At 39.6% G+C, this 21,140-nt stretch overlaps 1 protein-coding gene across 1 annotated transcript; it reads right to left on the bottom strand.

Moving 5' to 3' along the window:
* Positions 1-16,392: 16,392 nt before the first annotated feature.
* Positions 16,393-17,271, bottom strand: LOC121413071. The gene has a single exon (XM_041605832.1). The coding sequence runs from the start codon at positions 17,269-17,271 to the stop codon at positions 16,393-16,395; it is 879 nt and encodes a 292-aa protein (XP_041461766.1).
* Between the last annotated feature and the right edge of the window lie 3,869 nt (positions 17,272-21,140).

Genomic DNA, 21,140 nt, shown 5'->3' with positions numbered 1-21,140 from the left:
TCTTGAATAAAACTGCATGCATTCTTAAGGCCCAGTAAAGAATAAATCATCCAATTTAAGGCCAAAATGATATCCTGCTGGATCAATCAAAATTCAGCTCACTTGTATTTATCGATGTCTGTGACGAATAATTTCCTAATGAGACCTTCTTCAGTTTTGAAAAGTACGTATGCTGGTACATTGAAGGGTATAATTGCGAAGAAACCTTGCTCTCTCAGTTTTCTCTTTACTGGAAGTAGCTTCTTTCTATCATCTCTCACTGATCTTGCAACATCATTTGTAATGAATGTTAGTTTACCCTTCATTCTTTTTTTTCTTTCAGACATGACGCAGCAAATTTCAGAACTCTTTCACGATCTCGGAATCTCAAATATGAGTTGGTATAGTTGGGCCTTGTCCAAATTCTTGTCCACGTCATTAATTTGTATTTCTCATTACTATTTTTTTCTAAACATTATTTTCCCCCTCCTAAATAAACAACCATATCACCAGGAAATACATTGCAAAACTGAAATATACTCTTCAAAGTTTAAGAACTCATTGCTTAGATTTTATTTTACAGTTTGAAGTACAATCTGACGATTCTTTATCATTGCTATATATGATTTTACTTTGAAACCTAAAAGTAGTGAGATGTGCGAGATGTGCTTGATTCGTTCATCTATCATTTATATTTAATCCATGTATCACATCGAATAGATTTGTCTGGCCGATAATACATTATTTGCCCCAGACTAACATGACTAACACAACGAACTGTGCAGTAAGGTATGAAAAGTGCCTGGACATTTTCAGTAAGTCTTATAACCATAATTGTGATAGAAAATAGGTTCATAATGCTGAATAACTGGCGATTTGACAGTCCAACGAATATTGAATCCCAATCAGAATCATGTTTTGATGAAACATGGTAAAATATCAAGATTAACAAAAAATGACTAGTCTATCAGAACCATTTTTCGCACTCTGATACGAGGTCTTTATTCTGTCGCCGTGCAAGTGACCATTCCATCATGAAAACTTAATTATTTATAATGGTAGCAAAATATCGATGTACATTGATCACATACAGTGTATAGAAAATAAGAAAGAAATGTATAATGATATCGAAACGAAAGAGAGTGTAAGTCAGTTTTAATCACAAAACATTACACGAATATCCATAGGCTTATTGTAAAAAAAAACATGATTATGTTGTGGAAAAAAAAGTTTGTAGTGTTTTTCTTTTCAATAATTTCAGTTGATTTAATGAATGAAAATAAACTTTGAAAGAAAAATAGATATTTCAAAATAGCTGACTCGAATTTTTTCACGAATAGAACACGGTCAGATAGCTCTACATAAAGTGTGGAAATTTAATTTCGATTGCACACAATATTATAAATATGTTGGTGAGTTGCTTTGTTCATTATTCTATAACTCCATATTGTAAATCATTACTGCACTCTGTCTAAAAGGTATTACCAATTAGGTTAATATACTAGGACAATACCACATATTCAGGTTGTCTTGTTTAGCAAAGATAATATTCAAACGTGAGAAAAAGTGACGGGTCATTTCACCCTATGAGCTTGGTATAAATGATTAAAAAATAACCAAAGAGCAAATGCACAGTAGAGTATTTTGAAGAAACTAAATGAAAGTCTTGATTTTCACATGGATCTCTGTCCATTCGAGGTATCCTAGACTTCAATGATGAATGGTTTTATGATATAAAAGGTGAAAGAATTCTGACGCAAATGGTCGATGTAATCTCATGCTGATAAAAGATGAAGAAAACCCGTTTGTTGTGTATACATGAACATGCTCATGTGTATACGGCAAACATTATTACATAGCACACAGAAACATTATAAAGTACTGAGAACATCCAGGAAATGTGATGAAAGTTTGTACGACGAGATCCCAATAGCATATACAAAAAAGCGCAGAATATTACCTCTGTTTTCTGTCTGTGACCATTAAGTGGTCGGCGTATTGCATCACTGACAAAAATATCCTGAATCTAAGATATTTAAATGAATAAAGGAACGATTTTTAAATTCAGAATACATCTTAAAAAAAGTGTTTGTATTTGTAAAAGATGCTGACATTATTCCATATGTAGCCATGGAACATTCGACGATATATTGTACCTTATTTCTTTTAAGAGAGATAAATTTTATCTACGCAATGTTCAGATAATAAAAAATAAGCTAGGTATCGTTTTTCAATGATCTTTTCTGAATACACAGGAGGAAATGATATTGCTATAAAAAGGAAGGGATTCTCTCCATCAATGGGAATTGAATCATGCTCTAGCATTGTTTTACCTTGAACCGTTACTGAGCACTGGAATACTTTTCTCAAATGCATCGCTTAGTGCTTCAATTAGGTTACAAATTAAAAACACGCTCCTAAAACGAAATAATTTGCCCGCCCAAAAAGTTGGTGTGTGTAGTTTTGTCTGGGTCAAAATTGAATATACGTGGTCATGGACGTTTGTAATGCGCTTACCTTCAACAGGGTTTTCCAATATCAACGATGAAAAGAATTTCCTGCATGGTGCATCATATTACCATTCATGATGACTCGATTGCACTTTATCTTCCACATTCAAGCACATTCAAGATAGATGTAGGCGTAGGTGACGTCACTTGGTATCCTTCCTCTGAGAGGTAGGCCTATCATAAAAGTTAGGACAACCCTTCGAGTCCTGTCATTCGGTTCCCGGTGAATTATTGCAACTTAGTTCATGTACTGCAAAATGCCAAAACCGACTACCAACTTCATCAACGCCCGCAAGCAAAGTTTGTAAATTGTATAAAGGAGTTTTAACCACGAATATGACATTGAAATCTGTGTTCGATCACGCGGGACGAGGTTTTGTGCAGCTTGATAGTCATGATAGTGTTGGTGCGAATGTATTGTGGATGTTTAGGGAACTCTAGTTTGCACAAGGGGGAGTGGGTGTTCATATTATTTATTTCGCATTTTCTTGTTTTCATTGACATGATAGAGATACTGTAGATGGAAATAATAGATAAAATGGGGACGGAATTAGAGGGAGAGAAGAAAAGAGAGAGAAATAAATACTGTGTAATACGTAGTAATGTCTATCGTTCGTAACGAATGATATATGTTGTCTACATAAAAGAGGAATTCGTTTTCTGATCCTCAGGGTGTCGTGTCATGGGCGTTTATGGAGTGTGTATAAGTTGAGAGTGGATTCATTCATTTTATTTATTTATTATGAAAAATTCATACAGGATAAGCTCTCTGAAAGGGACCCCTGTTGTTATTGTTTTTCCGCGTATTTAATTTATTATATGACAAAGCTTAAATGCGACTTTCATTAGGGAGAATTCAGCTTGGAAAAAAATAACGCACTCGTATACCGGTGATTTTTTCGTGAGATATTACACAAGGAATGTTGTATGTCAAGTGATAATATAGGAAATACAAGAGATGAAGTCTGAAGGGTAAAAGTTGTCAAATCTTATCGTACCGTGCCTTACTGCTGTTCCTTCTCCTTAAAGAGGTTGGAGGTCATGGTTTTCTATCTGTCTCTGTCCAGCGCTAGCATACATATATATTTTAGCCTGTCATCTCCTCCCTTTTCGCCCCTCCCTCCTGTTTTCCTCAAATTTACCCTGTATTATTTGGCAAAAATTCGTGTCTTATGGTATGGCCATTGTATGAGAGTTGTTGTTCCTTGCCCAATATTAATCGTTCTTTACGTGTGAGATCCATGAGTTTCGGGACATCATCGTTCGATTTCCTTTCTTTCCATAATATTCGTTCACGAAGTTGGACCAAACGTAGCATTTGAGGCGTAATCGTGTGCTAACTGATACAGCTTGTAATGCGGTTGATGAGAAAGCGTTCTTTGCAAGGCAGATCCTTTTTTAATTTATCGTTCAAATTTGCCATCCTCTGTTCTTTGCTGACCAAAGTATATAAAACTAATGACTTTTTTTCACAAACTTTCCCTCTTTAAGACTACCTGTATTAGGAAATTCCTTTTTTTTTACATAACCGTCATTTTTTGTCTTCTAAATGTTTATTTTCTGGTGTAATTGTTCATTTCTATATTTGAAATTGGTTACAAGTGACTGTATATCTTCTCTGCATTCAGCAAAAAGGACTGTGTCATCTGCCTAGCGGAGGTAATATAAAAATTAAATCTAGTGCTTGAAATTGACAGATATTCAACATATTCAACGCTGAAAGACCGAGAGAAACAGATATAATGGTTAGTCAGAAGTAATCAATTGGTAATTTAAGATTTTAAGTCATGAAAAATGATGGCAATTCAGTGGAACAAAATTGGCGATGAAATTACATCAGAAGCTTTGCCGTTCCTTAACAGAAGAAAACTGAATAAAACTCTGATATTGATATCCGAGGACCTTACCGCTATAAACTAAAAGTATGGAATCTTGAACACAGAACGGGAATAAAAAGAATGTTTCGTTTTTTGGTAAAATCGGTTTTGAAATAAGCAAGTTATGGAAATTGGAAAGTCTTGTTGTTCTTACTATGTGGATCCTAAAATTGGCAAACGTGCTTCAAAATTGCTAATTTTGTGGACAACTCTCCATTTATTTTGTACACATATTTTCAGATTTCCCATTTATTTTACATATTTCACATTATCTCCTCCTGACCTTGACATATAAAGGTGTGGAATATATTTTCCCATGACATATGCTGTGCTCAGAAGGAGGCAAGATGCAATTTGAAAGATAATGAGGAAAATATGAAAATTTGTGTACAAAACAAACGGAGAGTTATCCACAAAATTAGCCATTTTGAAGCACGTTTGCCAATTTGAGGATGCCCATAGAAAGTACAACAAGAGTTTTCAAACTCCCGATACTTGCTTATTTCATAACAGATTTTTGTGATTTTTTTTTATTGTTCCTCTCAATTTACTCTTTCCAATAAGATTACTTCTTCTCTTGGGTTTTGGTTTCCTTTAAAAAAGCATCAGACCTACATGTATATGGCAAAGTAAGCTATATGTTGGGACGGATCTGAGTATTTTGGAGAATTTGGTGGAGAAAATGCTGTTTCTTTCTAAAAAAGCAAAGACAAATCAAACACACCAATCAATCAGACTAGGAAAAAAAGGGTAAAAAACTAAACAAGCAACAACAAGCACGGCGACTCAAACATCCCAACTTTTTAGCTATACGTGATCATTCAAGAAAAATAAGCACTTGACAAAATAATTACGGTTCGATGACTTCAATTTATAATTAAAGTGATTCGAATGCTTTCTTTGACAATTTTACAGAGTGTTTACAACTCAAAAAATGCCTGTATGGTTTATCCAATAAACTGAAGACAGTACAAGCTATGTCGAATATTCAAAGAAATGTATAGGATCTCTATCAGTTTAAAACTAGGCCAAAGCGTTGAGAAGTTGACTTGTCTACAAAAGTTGGTGTCTACTTGGCGAATTGAGTTGTGCGACCTGAACTTGGAATGATGAAATACGTAGCTATAGGCCTGCCATGTACATCGGAGAGTGGAAACGAGATGAATCGTCGATATCAAGACTCGTCAATGGTGAGGGTCTCAGTGGAACCTGACAATTATCAAAATAAAACAAACGGTGTCCTAATACACTTCGTCGTCGAATAGAGATAAACGACCTCAAAACGTGTAACAAGATATAATTTAACATCTCATAATAATGACAATGAGAATTGTCTATTTAGCAATAATTCTAAGAAAAGTACAAGTACATCATGTAAAAGTAGGCTATATGCCTTTAAGAAATTCGACAAGAATGACTTTCATAATGTCAAGGTCGAATAACAATGTTCACTAGTACATTGGAAAACTCTCCATAACATCGACAAGTGAGGATCGCTTAAGGGATGAGAGCAAAAATATCACAGCATTCCCCCTGCAGGCTATCCGTAAAGCACGCCCCAATTAAGAACCCCATGCCCCCTGCAGGCGGTCATCACTCGCTCTTAAACATAATCCGTCATGCCCACTGCGTGCTGCCGCTATTAATCTCTATAAATTAATCCACCATTCCCCCTGCAGCCTACCACCGGTCGTTCCAAAAAATAATCCGCCATGCCCCCTGCGTGCTGCCGCGCAAAATTTTTCCAAATTAATCCACCATTCCGCCTGCAGCTTGTCACCTATTGCTCTAATCCGTCATGCCTCCCGCGTCCTGCCGTATAGATCTACCTTTCCACCTGCATGCTACAAATATATCCTTGGGCCCGTTTCTCAACTAAATCGGAGATAGTGACGTAATAAATCACCATCTTCAGCGTCCACATGCGATTTTTTTGTTATTAAATTAATTATCCATAACTTCCTTTTCTCGGGAATTGAATGTTTCATGTTATAAGCATATAAGATGCATATTTTACCTTTATTAGTTTTCTTAGATGTGTTTTTCAATTCAAATCACAATAATTACAGTCTTATGTTAATTTTAGATTTGACAATTATAACGTAGCCTTAGTCACAAAATAGTATAATTATTATACTATTTTGTGACTAAGGCTACGTCTGAGTTGCTCTTTCTATCGATAGTATCGTTATTAATGGGTTAAAGTTTGAAATTCTTTTAATGCTCTCCACGGAGTGGAGAAGGTGCATACATCGTATGCGAGCATGGCAGGATCCGATGACCGGGGTAAAGATATCATTATGTTTAAAGCGCTAAGAGACGTCGTTCCGACGTGATAAGTTCCAGATAAAAGCGGATTGTTATTATTATTGGTTCATTTCTTTCTGTATAGATTTGATTTCTGTTCATTTATTTCCGACGTTGAAATTTTATGTAAAAAATGATATCATGTCCATCTCACAATTTTCCTACAAAGTGCTTGAAATATAGGGCTTAAATTTTCCATTTTCAGGTCGGAATATCCAATATCTTAAGATTATGGTTCTCGTTCGCCTCATCGATTTCATAATAAAAATGTATAAAAAATGCCCAGATTCTAGGTGTAATCTGAAACACACGCCCTCATGTCTATTGAGATACGCAGCATGTTCTGTGTTAAAAATATTGTCAAGTTTTAGATCCGAACATCAAAAATTTCGTACTTGCGTTTTGGACACGCATTATTACTGTAGGAAGGCTACCAAGCACTCATCCTCTTCATGATTTGCAAAACATAATAGATTATCCAGTTTTTAGGTCTAAATCTCGATGTTTTACCCGCTTGCTTTGCGCTCGCATCAATTACCTATCCTGTTTACGATTACAATAAGTGCTTAGCATTTCCATTCTTCGGGGAGAAACGTTAAAAAAAATCAGCTCGCGCTTTGCGCTCACATTATTTGATTGTTGAAATATGTAACGCTCTGATCTGAAAATTTTGTTCAGGATCACAAACAAATTTTGGGACAAAATAGATAAAATTTGAAAAATAGCTCGCGCTCGCAATATTTGAAATATGAGATTATATACTTATGTTGATTTATATTATAAAGCTAAGAAGTGACTAACAGGACTAACCCTTCAAATAAACAAAAAAAGTCAGTTTAGATCGGCCAATCCGATATGGCTAGAACCCCCCCCCCCCCCACTCCTGATGGAGAAGGCTGGATCCGGTGCTGGTATTGGCATGACAATTTCTTTTATCATTTTCTTTTTCTCTCCACTATTGTAAGATTGTCTTGACTTATTCATTCGTCGGACTTACGGCTTGATGTTTTATGTTAACTGTCACAAAAAAACAAACATATGTAAACAATTAATACATCGCAATATCGACAATTTCGATTGCAAAAACTGATTTTTTTAGGCAAATACAAAAACATAATAAAATACTATGAGGCATTGCATCCTCAAAGCACCATATCGGTGCAATAATAATTTGGGGTTTTTTTTTGTTCATAAAGGATTCATAATCATGATAATTTGAATAAAACGGTGTAATGCTGGTTCTTGAAAGGCCTTCGCTCACGTTGCGATCGACTGGTATACGAACGGATGGAAAAATTGCTTTTTGCTCATTTCCTGACAGTTTGCTAATTGAGGTTCAAAATTATTGTTCAATTACTCATAATGAAATTTTAAATAATTGCACGCAATTATTTCGGATTAAAGGTAAAATCGTCATCGATTGTACGATTGCTACGGCGTTATAACGATTATATTCTGGATTTAATTTCATTATTAATGGATTTAAAAAACTGTATGGTTTAGATAATAGTGCCTTACTACGTTTTACTTGAAAAATCTGGTCACATAAAACAGCCGTAAAGTGCATGGGCGGTGGCCTTTACAAACATTTGATCATCCTTGTTCTCCGTTCAGTTTGTTCCCTTTTTCTGCCCATCGCCCCCCCCCCCTCCCCACTTCAGTTCTTCGATCAACTCCGTTCTCAGTGCCTGTCCGTTCTCTATTCAGTTTTGATCCTTCCTATCTTCCCATCGCCCCTCCCCCTCTTGCCTTCAGTGTCTCTTTCTTATAATAGAAAATAATCTGAAGCAATTAGGCCTGACAAACAAAAGTGCTGCCATTAAAGTCGAAATAGAATTAACCTTTGATTGACCGAAGTGAAAGGTGCATGTATTAACAGTGAAAAGACAGTCCATTGTTTTCGAGATAACGCGCCCAGGGTCAGAAGGGTGTCTCATTCTATTCAACAGAGACTTAAGTAATCATTCTTTTGAATACACGGTGGTCATTGATGCCAGCAATGTATTCAAACGTTAAACGGCGTGTTGAGAACATAATCAAAGCATTATCGATTTTTTTTGGCTTTCTCATAAATAACTCTGTGTAATGTGAACTTCGTCGCACTCAGGGTTCATTCACGCGTGTACATTCTCCCCCTTATATATACCCCCTCCCCTCTCTCTCTCTACCAACATTTTATTTAGGTGATTTCGTAGAGGTTTTAAAAATGCAAACCAACTACATATAAAAGAAAATGGACGGTCTTAAACAGGTTGAAGCTAGGAAATGATATCACCCGATGTCGTATTAAAGAGATCGAATGCTATATCATTGGTACATTAAAAAATGCCTTGGTATTTACTGAATTGATTTATGTTATAACGACTTCCTTAATTTTCTCAAGTATTCAGTTTGTAACTTTTTTTCAGTTTTAAGTAAAATCACTTATTTTCTTTGCAGCGATTTTCTTTAAGTAAATTTATGCAAAACAATTACAGCAATCGATATGATCTTTGTAGGTACGTCATCGGTGTATTTTCCTACAAATAAAAGGTTCCCAGAACCTAAACAACATTTGAATTCAGATATGAGTGACTACTTAATATTTCTCTTTCAACAAAATATTTATATATTTTGCAAGCTTTAATCCAAAGGAAAATAGATTTGGTGACTGTACATGCCACTCCCGTCCTCTTCGTGGGGACTACCCCTGGGATTTACCCCCTTGTGCATATCAACGATTAAGAAACACCACCCCAACATATACGGCATTTCATCGGGGGTGTGTGTTAAAATGGCATGTAGGCAAATATATATTTTAATTATTTTGTCCCCGTGTTGGTAATTTTAGTTGAGAAAAATGTTTTTAAAGAGGATTTCTAAAATCATATAGGCTATAATAAGCTAGCAGGAAGAAAATATTTGTAAAACTGGTCTATTCAAATAATATTATTTTTTAAGAGGGTATACTTGGCCCAATAAGACAAACATATTTTATGTATATTTATACATCAACTCAAAATGCCTAAATAAATAATGCAATCGTCTTCGTCCAACCCCTTCCCCTCGATGTTAATATTTCCTACAGGAAACTCTGAGAGCAATAATATAGACCTATCTATTGACAGGAGGTGGGGCGGCGAATAACCGAAACATAAGCGATAACCCTTGCTTAAACGACGCGGAGTGTGATTTATTCAACAGTGAAAAGACACTGTTGTGTTATAAACCAGTGGTCAATTTAGGATAAGAAGTCGCTCGCATTCTATTCAATAAAAGCGGCAACTTGAAGACACGACCAACCCAACAAAACGTTGATTTGAATAAAAAAAGCAAAATCCAACAAGCCTAACATTGAAATGTTCATCGAAATTGGATGCGAAATAAGAAATTTTGACAAATTCACTTAATTTCTCTAAACAGTGATCCCGGTTGGTGTATACAAATGCAGAGACTGATGACGTAATACACTATTTCTTGTTTTATCGGCCTGTATATGAAATAAAAAATATTATATTTTCTATTCTATATTCTATTCATTTTTTTTTCATTAAAAGTATGTTGTTTCTCAAAGTGGTAAGGGGGGGGGGGCACGGGCCGGCCGGATTATGAAAGTGAAATGAATATAATCGAAATTAGCTGTAACAGCTATTGAATACTGGAGAGAGAAATTTGTGATTTCCACTTTTAATACATACTTAATTCGTTTAGCACGTTTTGGGCGCTACCCACCGATCAATGAGTAGATAAGAACAATTTTGTTTAGAAGTAAGAAAAAATGAATGGAAGTGTATTTAAGAGCGTTGCTTTCTTTTTCTTTGCGAATGAAAGGGGTCGTAAGACATGCTAAGTATCCGAAATTAAGTTCAAATTGGAACCCATTTGTTTCTTATTTGGAACCCTCAAGAAATAGCTCAGAAATCTAGTTTTTTTCATGACTCGAGAACCTTAAAGGGTTTTCAATTGGCTGCTTAGGGCAATTTAGAACCCCTATAGGGAGCCTTTAAACATTTCAAATACTGACAAGCATACCCCTCCCCCCCCCCCCTCCTCCTTAAGAGAGTTATTGTACGACTTCCCTCCATAAAAAACAGCAATAAAACATCATAAGATTTAGAGTCTGATTCGGCCTCCAAAATAGCTATGTCCACGAATATAGACGGAGATAATTGCTTGGCAACTGCTGGCGAAGCGTAAGGGGGGAGGGGGACTTAAGGGTAATTGCATAGACTGCAGTGTACTTTACTCCCCGCCCCCCCCCCCCTCCGACAACGTTCATATGACCCACTGAAACTTTTGGAACATGTTGCTTGTATTAAAAAGCGATGAGGTCATCATCACGGTATCTAAGTCCTCTTACAAACGAGCATTGGTGTTTTGCGTTTTTAAGTTTTTGTAAAGGACTCGGAGTGTCCATTATTGGCAGTACTGCCGCTTTGAAGTATTGATTTTTTTAGAAGTTCCAGGATTTTCGACAGGACACAACCATGATAACAGCGTCTCAAACAACCCCCAAAACAATGAAAATGTTTACTAAAGTCTTACGAATTGCATAAGAGGGTGCCGTGAGCTGCACTAAAGACCATCTTTCGACTACAAAAACTATTGTTAGATGGTAACGTTGGACGAAAAAAAAATCAGGGCAAAAATCCCGAGAATTCTTGGGCCTTTCCATATCTGAAAATCATTTTGTTTCTCTCGAACGTCTTTAGTTTTTATGAACCTTTGTGACCATGGCATTTAATCAGTGGTTACTTTTGCACCATCTGATTTCAAATTGGAAGTAATTGAGTTCTAAACGTACGCCATTATGACAAAAATGGGGAAAACCGAGTCTATCTTTCTCTCTTTCTACTTAAAGAAGACTCGAAATATCATGCGTCTCTTTGTGGAAGTAACCGGGGAACAAATGTCCTCTAGAGCGACATATTTACTCAAGGTTGCATTCACTCATTTTCATTAGCTAAAGGATGTATTTTGATATGCGTTTCCACATGTCTGAATGTATTCATTCCATCCATGATTTATTTAGTTTATAGAGCGAACAAGAACCCCCAGACCTATCCACTTTTCGATTTAGGCTTATGAAGGCGACATAACATAATATTCATTTTTAGTTATTTCGAAGCATGCGGCGCAAGCCGTGGTCAGCTGGCAGTGCAGTGGCCAGGGAACGGGCGTGCATGGAGCTGAAGGGCGTGTCACGGGCGTGAAATGAACCTGCACTACTAGTACTGTTAATATGGCGGGAGAGCTGCGTAAAAGCTAGCATTGAATGTATTTTTACTTTGACACCATGCCGACTGCGTGCTGAACGGGTAATTACCTAGTAGTTAGCTGGCTGCGTCCGGCATAGGGGATTAATTTGAAAATGCACCGCGATCTTACCCCATGCCGCCTGCGTGCTGAATGAGGTTGTCGTAAGGCCCATGCAGGCTGCATCCGGCATGGGGGATTAAACTGAATTTCGCCTTGCTTTGACCCCATGCCGCCTGCGCGCTGAATGGGGCAATTACTTGGTAACGACCAATCATGCTGGCTGCATCCGGCATGGGGGATTAATTTGGATTACCCCATGCCTCTAGCGTTCCCCCCATGCCCCCTGCAGGCTTCACGCTATAATATTTTTGCTCTCTTCCCTAAATACTAAGCTGTCTACAATGACCTATGAATCAACCTAAATAATTTCAAAGATCTGTTTTTTGTGCTAATATTCGACATTTCATGTGGATGACACTTTATTGATACAAAAAATAAAGTCGTCTACAAACGTACTCGGTATAATTTCTTCAGTACAAATACTTTGTCAAGAAATTAGTTATATCAAATATCTCTTCTCTTTTTACTACAAACGTTATTATAAATATCAGAGTACATACCCGATAAATATCAGGAAAAAGACGTAGGTAAAAAGTCAGCTATAACAGGAGTCCATTTCTCCTCTACAAAAAGAGCAGCCCAGACAGCATCGGTGAGGTACGCTGTTGGGAGCTAAGCCGACGATCTCGGGGAAATATTGGTTCAAATCCCCATAGAGAAAGATGTAACCAAAATTACACACAGACGACTCTGCTGAAGTATCAGCAACCGGGCTTTTTTTAAGAGTCCCGTATCGTCAATTAAGAACGCACGAAACGCCCTTACAGGGCGAGATCTAATTGGTCATTTTGCGTAACCAAGAAAAACATTATTTACATATTATTACTAAGTTCGTGTCTCCTAGGGTTCAACACGTATTGGGAATGCTTTCTTTTGAAAATTCACCTGCTGTTCGGGAAATACTGTCTTTAAAATTAACAGGTGGATATTTCTTTGCGTCCAACTAAAAAAACTAAATTGCTTTTGATTCTTTTTTTACACAGTATCACATAAACGAGATAAACGTATTTTTTACACAGTATCCCAAGAACGTATTTCAGGCTTCATTGATATCCTAAAATAAACTCAGAAATTGTCACTACATAAAATCCCCTCCTAGTAAGGAAGTCATGAATATGTCTTGCTTACGACATTCTATTTACAATAAACAGAACCACAAAGTATGATGAGTCATACATAATTATGATAATTAACAAACTGCAATATAACGTTCTGGAAATCGAACATGTCGTCCAGATCGAGTTTTTCGGATAGGTGTCGTGGATGTACTCGTGCGCGAACTCTGCACTGCACTCTTTTCCACAGAGCTTGGAATTCTGCCTTTAACGATAATTTTAGATTTTGATAGGCTTTCTTCCAGACTTTCTTGATTTTCAACATGTGCAACTTTCAAACGATCTATGCAAATCTGATCGCGTTTGCCATCAATGTCAAGCGTGAAAAAGCGGTCTTTGCGCTTTAGCACCTTATACGGTCCTTTGTATGGCTGTTGTAGCGGTTTGCGAACGGAATCTACCCTAACAAACACATGCGAGCACGAGAAAAGATCTCTAGGAACATGCGTCGATCCTTGCTTCGCTCTAGTGGGGGTAAGTGTACATGACGCCATGTGTCTACGCAACCGGGAAATGTAGTCACTCGGATCTACATCAGTTCGCTCAGCCGTAACGAACTGTCCGGGTAATCTCAGAGTTGTCCCGAAAACTAGCTCTGCTGATGAGCATGACAAATCTGCTTTAATGGTAGAACGGATACCTAGGAGTGTCAAAGGTAATTGTTCACTCCATCGAGAAGGATCCTCGTAAGCCTTCAAAGCAGCCTTAAGTTGACGGTGAAATCTTTCAACCATCCCATTTGCCGCAGGGTGATAGGCGGTTGTTCGGATGCGGGTTGTACCTAACAACTTAGTAAGTTCCGCGAATAGGCGTGATTCGAACTGCCTGCCACGATCGGTGGTGACAGAGCTGGGTGCACCAAACATGGCAACCCACCTTTCTACGAAGGTTTTGGCAACCGTTTCCGCGGTGATATCGGTTATCGGGATGGCTTCCGGCCATCTGGTAAAACGGTCTATACACGTAAGTAGGTATGTATAACCATTCGAATGGGGCAATGGACCAACGAGATCCAGATGAACGTGTGCGAAACGCGCGTCTGGGGTACTAAAAGTCCCTTGTGGGGCTTTGACATGTCTATTAGTCTTTGACCTCTGACACGGTAGGCATTCTCGGGCCCACTTACGTACGTCCTTATTAATCCCGGGCCATACGTAACGAGCGGTAATCGCATGCTGTGTTGCTCGGACTCCTGGATGAGAGAGTCCATGGATAGCATTGAAAACTGCCCTCCTATGAGACTTCGGGACGAAAGGACGGGTGAGTCCGTGAGAAGTATCGCATACGATCGAGCCACCAGTGGTGAGCCTTGGTACTTTTTGAGCACCATGCTAGAATTGATCTCGGAATTGAGATACGCTTGCAATTCTGAATCGGTTTCTTGCGCTTCCGCAATATCCGTGAAATCAACCCGAGATTCGGTATGCAAGGCGCTGATATCGGGTCGAGATAGGGTGTCAGCCACCACATTGTCTTGACCTTTGACATATCTGATGTCTGTGGTGAATTGCGATATGAAATCCAACTGCCGAATTTCGCGGGGGCTATGGCGATCTGGCTTGGCATTTAATGCGTATGTTAAAGGTTTATGGTCGGTATAAACGCAGAAAGGACGACCTTCTAGCATGTATCGAAAATGCTTAATTGCCAAGTAAATGGCCAGCAACTCTCGCCCAAAGGCGCTATACCTTGTTTCAGCAGGTAGCAATTTCCGCGAGAAGAATGCAATTGGCTCGTATGCATTATCGTGAAGTTGCTGAATAACTCCACCAATAGCACGGTCTGATGCGTCGACCATCAAGTTCAGAGGATAATCTGAATTTGGATAGGCCAATAACGTACTCTGCGCTAGTTTCTCTTTGACTTCAACGAAAGCAGCCGTACACGCAGGCGACCAATCTAGCGGTTTCTTAGATCGCTTCTTACGATTGCGCAGGAGGTCTGTGAGAGGCATGAGGATATGTGCGCAGTTAGGTATAAATCTACGGTAAAAGTTCACTAACCCGAGAAATCCTCGCAACTGCTTCACCGTCGTGGGGACATCGCAGTTCCGAATCGCATCCACTTTGTCCGGGAGTGGACTGACTCCATCGCGGTTGATACGGTGACCTAGAAATTCTAGCTCCGATCGGCCAAAAACGCACTTGTTTGGGTTGACGACAACACCAAACTCCCTAAGTCTTTCAAAGAGCAGACGTAGGTGGCGTTCATGCTCTTCCTCGCTATCGCTAGCTACGAGTAAGTCATCTATATAAGCATATACGAACGGTAGTCCACGAATGACCTGATCTATGAACCTCTGAAAAGATTGCGCAGCATTACGCAAACCGAACGGCATTCGTTCGAATTCATAAAGGCCAAAAGGTGTACATATAGCCGTCTTGCAAATATCGTCTGACGCGACGGGTATCTGGTGATACGCACGAATTAAATCTATCTTGGAAAATATGCGCTTTCCATTCAAGTTCGCGGTGAAGTCCTGAATATGGGGCACGGGGTAGCGGTCGGGTACGGTAGCCTTGTTAAGTGCCCTGTAATCACCGCAAGGTCTCCAATCACCGGCAGTCTTTTTCGGCACCATATGCAACGGTGATGCCCATTGGCTACTAGACGGCCTAATTATGCCTAAATCAAGCATATGCTGGAATTCATTACGAGCTATGTCTAACTTGTCTCCGGTAAGTCTACGCGGCCTAGCCGTAACGGGCTGTCCTCGCGTTTCAATGTGGTGTACCACATTGTGCTTAACGTCCTGCGAACGGTATACGGGTATCGTGATATCAGCGTATTCATCACGCAACATCTTCGTGTACGCATCAATAGCTTCAGGCGTGTCAAATACGGGGCTAAGTGACACGGTTTCCGTATGTCTACCTGATACTTGCATGTTCGTTAGGGGATCAATAAGCCTCGGCTTTGCCATATCAACGAGAAATTGAAAATGGTGCAGAAAGTCCGCACCTAAAATAGGCATGGTTACGTCAGCTATGATGAATATCCAACGGCAGCTGCGACGTAGACCTAAATCTAGCGTTAGCGACTGTTGTCCGTAAGTTGTGATGCGCGAGCCATTAGCTGCGCGTAGTTTCAAGGTAGAAGGTTTAACCGTCTGTTGCTTTGTCGGGAGGATTACCGACACTGCCGCGCCTGTGTCAACCAGAAATTTCTTTCGCGAATTGATATCATTAATGTAAAATAGGCGACTATCCGGTTGACCAGTGGGGTTTGTCGCCCCAACCCTCTGGTCTATGCGTTTCCCTGACTATTCCAATTGCAAGGTGCCTTGCAGCGATGCGCGTTCTCAGCATATTGAGAATGATACCAACAATATCCTCTATCTTCGGGCGATTCACTGACGGGCGTAGAATCACGTTTGTCACGCGTCTTGCTTTTACTACGATTTCGACTACGACTACGGTCGTGTTTCAATTGCCCTACGGTTGTGGCTAACTCACGAACGAGCTTTGTCAAATCCGCAATTTGCCTTACAAGGTTTGAATTCGCACCCTGTGTATCTCCGGATTGGGCTGGCTTAACCGTGATAGCGTGTGACCCTGCATCAGTCACCGGCGCCACGGTGTTCACGACAGGCACGTGCGCTTCGAGAATTCGGTCTGCCAACGCGGCCAGATCCGCTATGGCTAGCGACTCACTCGTGGAGGCTAAGATCAGTCTAACATTATGCGGCAAGCGTTGTAAGAATAACTGCCTAAGTATACCACTTTCTAATTTTTGATCTCCGACGAGTTGTTCCATGCGGCGCAATAATTGCGAAGGTTTTCGGTCTCCGAGTTCTTCTTCTGTGAGTAACATTTGTACTCTTCTCTGTTCCGATTCCGTCGTTCGCGCTATGATCTTTTTCTTTAGCGTCGTGTATGGCTCACTAACAGGGGGGTTTATCAGGACGTCGCGAATGTCCTGTGCTACCTCGGGTGGTAGTGTCGCGATCACGTAAGAGTATTTTGTACTCTCAACTACGATATTGCGCGTGGCAAATTGGGCTTCCGCTTGCGCGAACCATACCTCCGGATCGTTTCGCCAGAATGGCGGCAGCTTTAAGGCAACTGCTCCAAGTATGCTCTCAGAGTCAGCAGTAGATTTCGCTGCGGCATCTTCTTGTGACATTGTGAAATAGCGCGAGCGCGGTACAACCACTGCACTTACCCTGTTCCTATGTTATTAAGAATATGACAGTCTTATTTTAATTCCTTCAATGCTCATGTGCGTTATCTATCCTGAAAGATCACGTCTTTAAATGTACTATGTATATTATACAAAATCTGTTTCGCCGCTATAAGGGTTAAGTGTTACTATTTGTAGCTCCCTTTCAGATCACGTCGGGATCACCATTTTGTTGGGACGGATCTGAGTATTTTGGAGAATTGTGGAGAAAATGCTGTTTCTTTCTAAAAGCAAAGACAAATCAAACACACCAATCAATCAGACTAGGAAAAAAAAGGGGAAAAAACTAAACAAGCAACAACAAGCACGGCGACTCAAACATCCCAACTTTTTAGCTATAGGTGATCATTCAAGAAAAATAAGCACTTGACAAAATAATTACGGTTCGATGACTTCAATTTATAATTAAAGTGATTCGAATGCTTTCTTTGACAATTTTACAGAGTGTTTACAACTCAAGAAATGCCTGTATGGTTTATCCAATAAACTGAAGACAGTACAAGTTATGTCGAATATTCAAAGAAATGTATAGGATCTCTATCAGTTTAAAACTAGGCCAAAGCGTTGAGAAGTTGACTTGTCTACAAAAGTTGGTGTCTACTTGGCGAATTGAGTTGTGCGACCTGAACTTGGAATGATGAAATACGTAGCTATAGGCCTGCCATGTACATCGGAGAGTGGAAACGAGATGAATCGTCGATATCAAGACTCGTCAATGGTGAGGGTCTCAGTGGAACCTGACAATTATCAAAATAAAACAAACGGTGTCCTAATACACTTCGTCGTCGAATAGAGATAAACGACCTCAAAACGTGTAACAAGATATAATTTAACATCTCATAATAATGACAATGAGAATTGTCTATTTAGCAATAATTCTAAGAAAAGTACAAGTACATCATGTAAAAGTAGGCTATATGCCTTTAAGAAATTCGACAAGAATGACTTTCATAATGTCAAGGTCGAATAACAATGTTCACTAGTACAATGGAAAACTCTCCATAACATCGACAAGTGAGGATCGCTTAAATACTAAGCTGTCTACAATGACCTATAAATCAACCTAAATAATTTCAAAGATCTGTTTTTTGTGCTAATATTCGACATTTCATGTGGATGACACTTTATTGATACAAAAAATAAAGTCGTCTACAAACGTACTCGGTATAATTTCTTCAGTACAAATACTTTGTCAAGAAATTAGTTATATCAAATATCTCTTCTCGTTTTACTACAAACGTTATTATAAATATCAGAGTACATACCCGATAAATATCAGGAAAAAGATGTAGGTAAAAAGTCAGCTATAACAGGAGTCCATTTCTCCTCTACAAAAAGAGCAGCCCAGACAGCATCGGTGAGGTACGCTGTTGGGAGCTAAGCCGACGATCTCGGGGAAATATTGGTTCAAATCCCCATAGAGAAAGATGTAACCAAAATTACACACAGACGACTCTGCTGAAGTATCAGCAACCGGGCTTTTTTTAAGAGTCCCGTATCGTCAATTAAGAACGCACGAAACGCCCTTACAGGGCGAGATCTAATTGGTCATTTTGCGTAACCAAGAAAAACATTATTTACATATTATTACTAAGTTCGTGTCTCCTAGGGTTCAACACGTATTGGGAATGCTTTCTTTTGAAAATTCACCTGCTGTTCGGGAAATACTGTCTTTAAAATTAACAGGTGGATATTTCTTTGCGTCCAACTAAAAAAACTAAATTGCTTTTGATTCTTTTTTTTACACAGTATCACATAAACGAGATAAACGTATTTTTTTACACAGTATCCCAAGAACGTATTTCAGGCTTCATTGATATCCTAAAATAAACTCAGAAATTGTCACTACATAAAATCCCCTCCTAGTAAGGAAGTCATGAATATGTCTTGCTTACGACATTCTATTTACAATAAACAGAACCACAAAGTATGATGAGTCATACATAATTATGATAATTAACAAACTGCAATATAACGTTCTGGAAATCGAACATGTCGTCCAGATCGAGTTTTTCGGATAGGTGTCGTGGATGTACTCGTGCGCGAACTCTGCACTGCACTCTTTTCCACAGAGCTTGGAATTCTGCCTTTAACGATAATTTTAGATTTTGATAGGCTTTCTTCCAGACTTTCTTGATTTTCAACATGTGCAACTTTCAAACGATCTATGCAAACCTGATCGCGTTTGCCATCAATGTCAAGCGTGAAAAAGTGGTCTTTGCGCTTTAGCACCTTATACGGTCCTTTGTATGGCTGTTGTAGCGGTTTGCGAACGGAATCTACCCTAACAAACACATGCGAGCACGAGAAAAGATCTCTAGGAACATGCGTCGATCCTTGCTTCGCTCTAGTGGGGGTAAGTGTACATGACGCCATGTGTCTACGCAACCGGGAAATGTAGTCACTCGGATCTACATCAGTTCGCTCAGCCGTAACGAACTGTCCGGGTAATCTCAGAGTTGTCCCGAAAACTAGCTCTGCTGATGAGCATGACAAATCTGCTTTAATGGTAGAACGGATACCTAGGAGTGTCAAAGGTAATTGTTCACTCCATCGAGAAGGATCCTCGTAAGCCTTCAAAGCAGCCTTAAGTTGACGGTGAAATCTTTCAACCATCCCATTTGCCGCAGGGTGATAGGCGGTTGTTCGGATGCAGGTTGTACCTAACAACTTAGTAAGTTCCGCGAATAGGCGTGATTCGAACTGCCTGCCACGATCGGTGGTGACAGAGCTGGGTGCACCAAACATGGCAACCCACCTTTCTACGAAGGTTTTGTCAACCGTTTCCGCGGTGATATAGGTTATCGGGATGGCTTCCGTCCATCTGGTAAAACGGTCTATACACGTAAGTAGGTATGTATAACCATTCGAATGGGGCAATGGACCAACGAGATCCAGATGAACGTGTGCGAAACGCGCGTCTGGGGTACTAAAAGTCCCTTGTGGGGCTTTGACATGTCTATTAGTCTTTGACCTCTGACACGGTAGGCATTCTCGGGCCCACTTACGTACGTCCTTATTAATCCCGGGCCATACGTAACGAGCGGTAATCGCATGCTGTGTTGCTCGGACTCCTGGATGAGAGAGTCAATGGATAGCATTGAAAACTGCCCTCCTATGAGACTTCGGGACGAAAGGACGGGTGAGTCCGTGAGAAGTATCGCATACGATCGAGCCACCAGTGGTGAGCCTTGGTACTTTTTGAGCACCATGCTAGAATTGATCTCGGAATTGAGATACGCTTGCAATTCTGAATCGGTTTCTTGCGCTTCCGCAATAACCGTGAAATCAACCCGAGATTCGGTATGCAAGGCGCTGATATCGGGTCGAGATAGGGTGTCAGCCACCACATTGTCTTGACCTTTGACATATCTGATGTCTGTGGTGAATTGCGATATGAAATCCAACTGCCGAATTTCGCGGGGGCTATGGCGATCTGGCTTGGCATTTAATGCGTATGTTAAAGGTTTATGGTCGGTATAAACGCAGAAAGGACGACCTTCTAGCATGTATCGAAAATGCTTAATTGCCAAGTAAATGGCCAGCAACTCTCGCCCAAAGGCGCTATACCTTGTTTCAGCAGGTAGCAATTTCCGCGAGAAGAATGCAATTGGCTCGTATGCATTATCGTGAAGTTGCTGAATAACTCCACCAATAGCACGGTCTGATGCGTCGACCATCAAGTTCAGAGGATAATCTGAATTTGGATAGGCCAATAACGTACTCTGCGCTAGTTTCTCTTTGACTTCAACGAAAGCAGCCGTACACGCAGGCGACCAATCTAGCGGTTTCTTAGATCGCTTCTTACGATT

Source organism: Lytechinus variegatus, chromosome 4 (assembly GCF_018143015.1).
Source record: "Lytechinus variegatus isolate NC3 chromosome 4, Lvar_3.0, whole genome shotgun sequence".
NCBI lineage: Eukaryota > Metazoa > Echinodermata > Echinoidea > Temnopleuroida > Toxopneustidae > Lytechinus > Lytechinus variegatus.
This window is presented reverse-complemented; position numbering and strand designations above follow the sequence as displayed.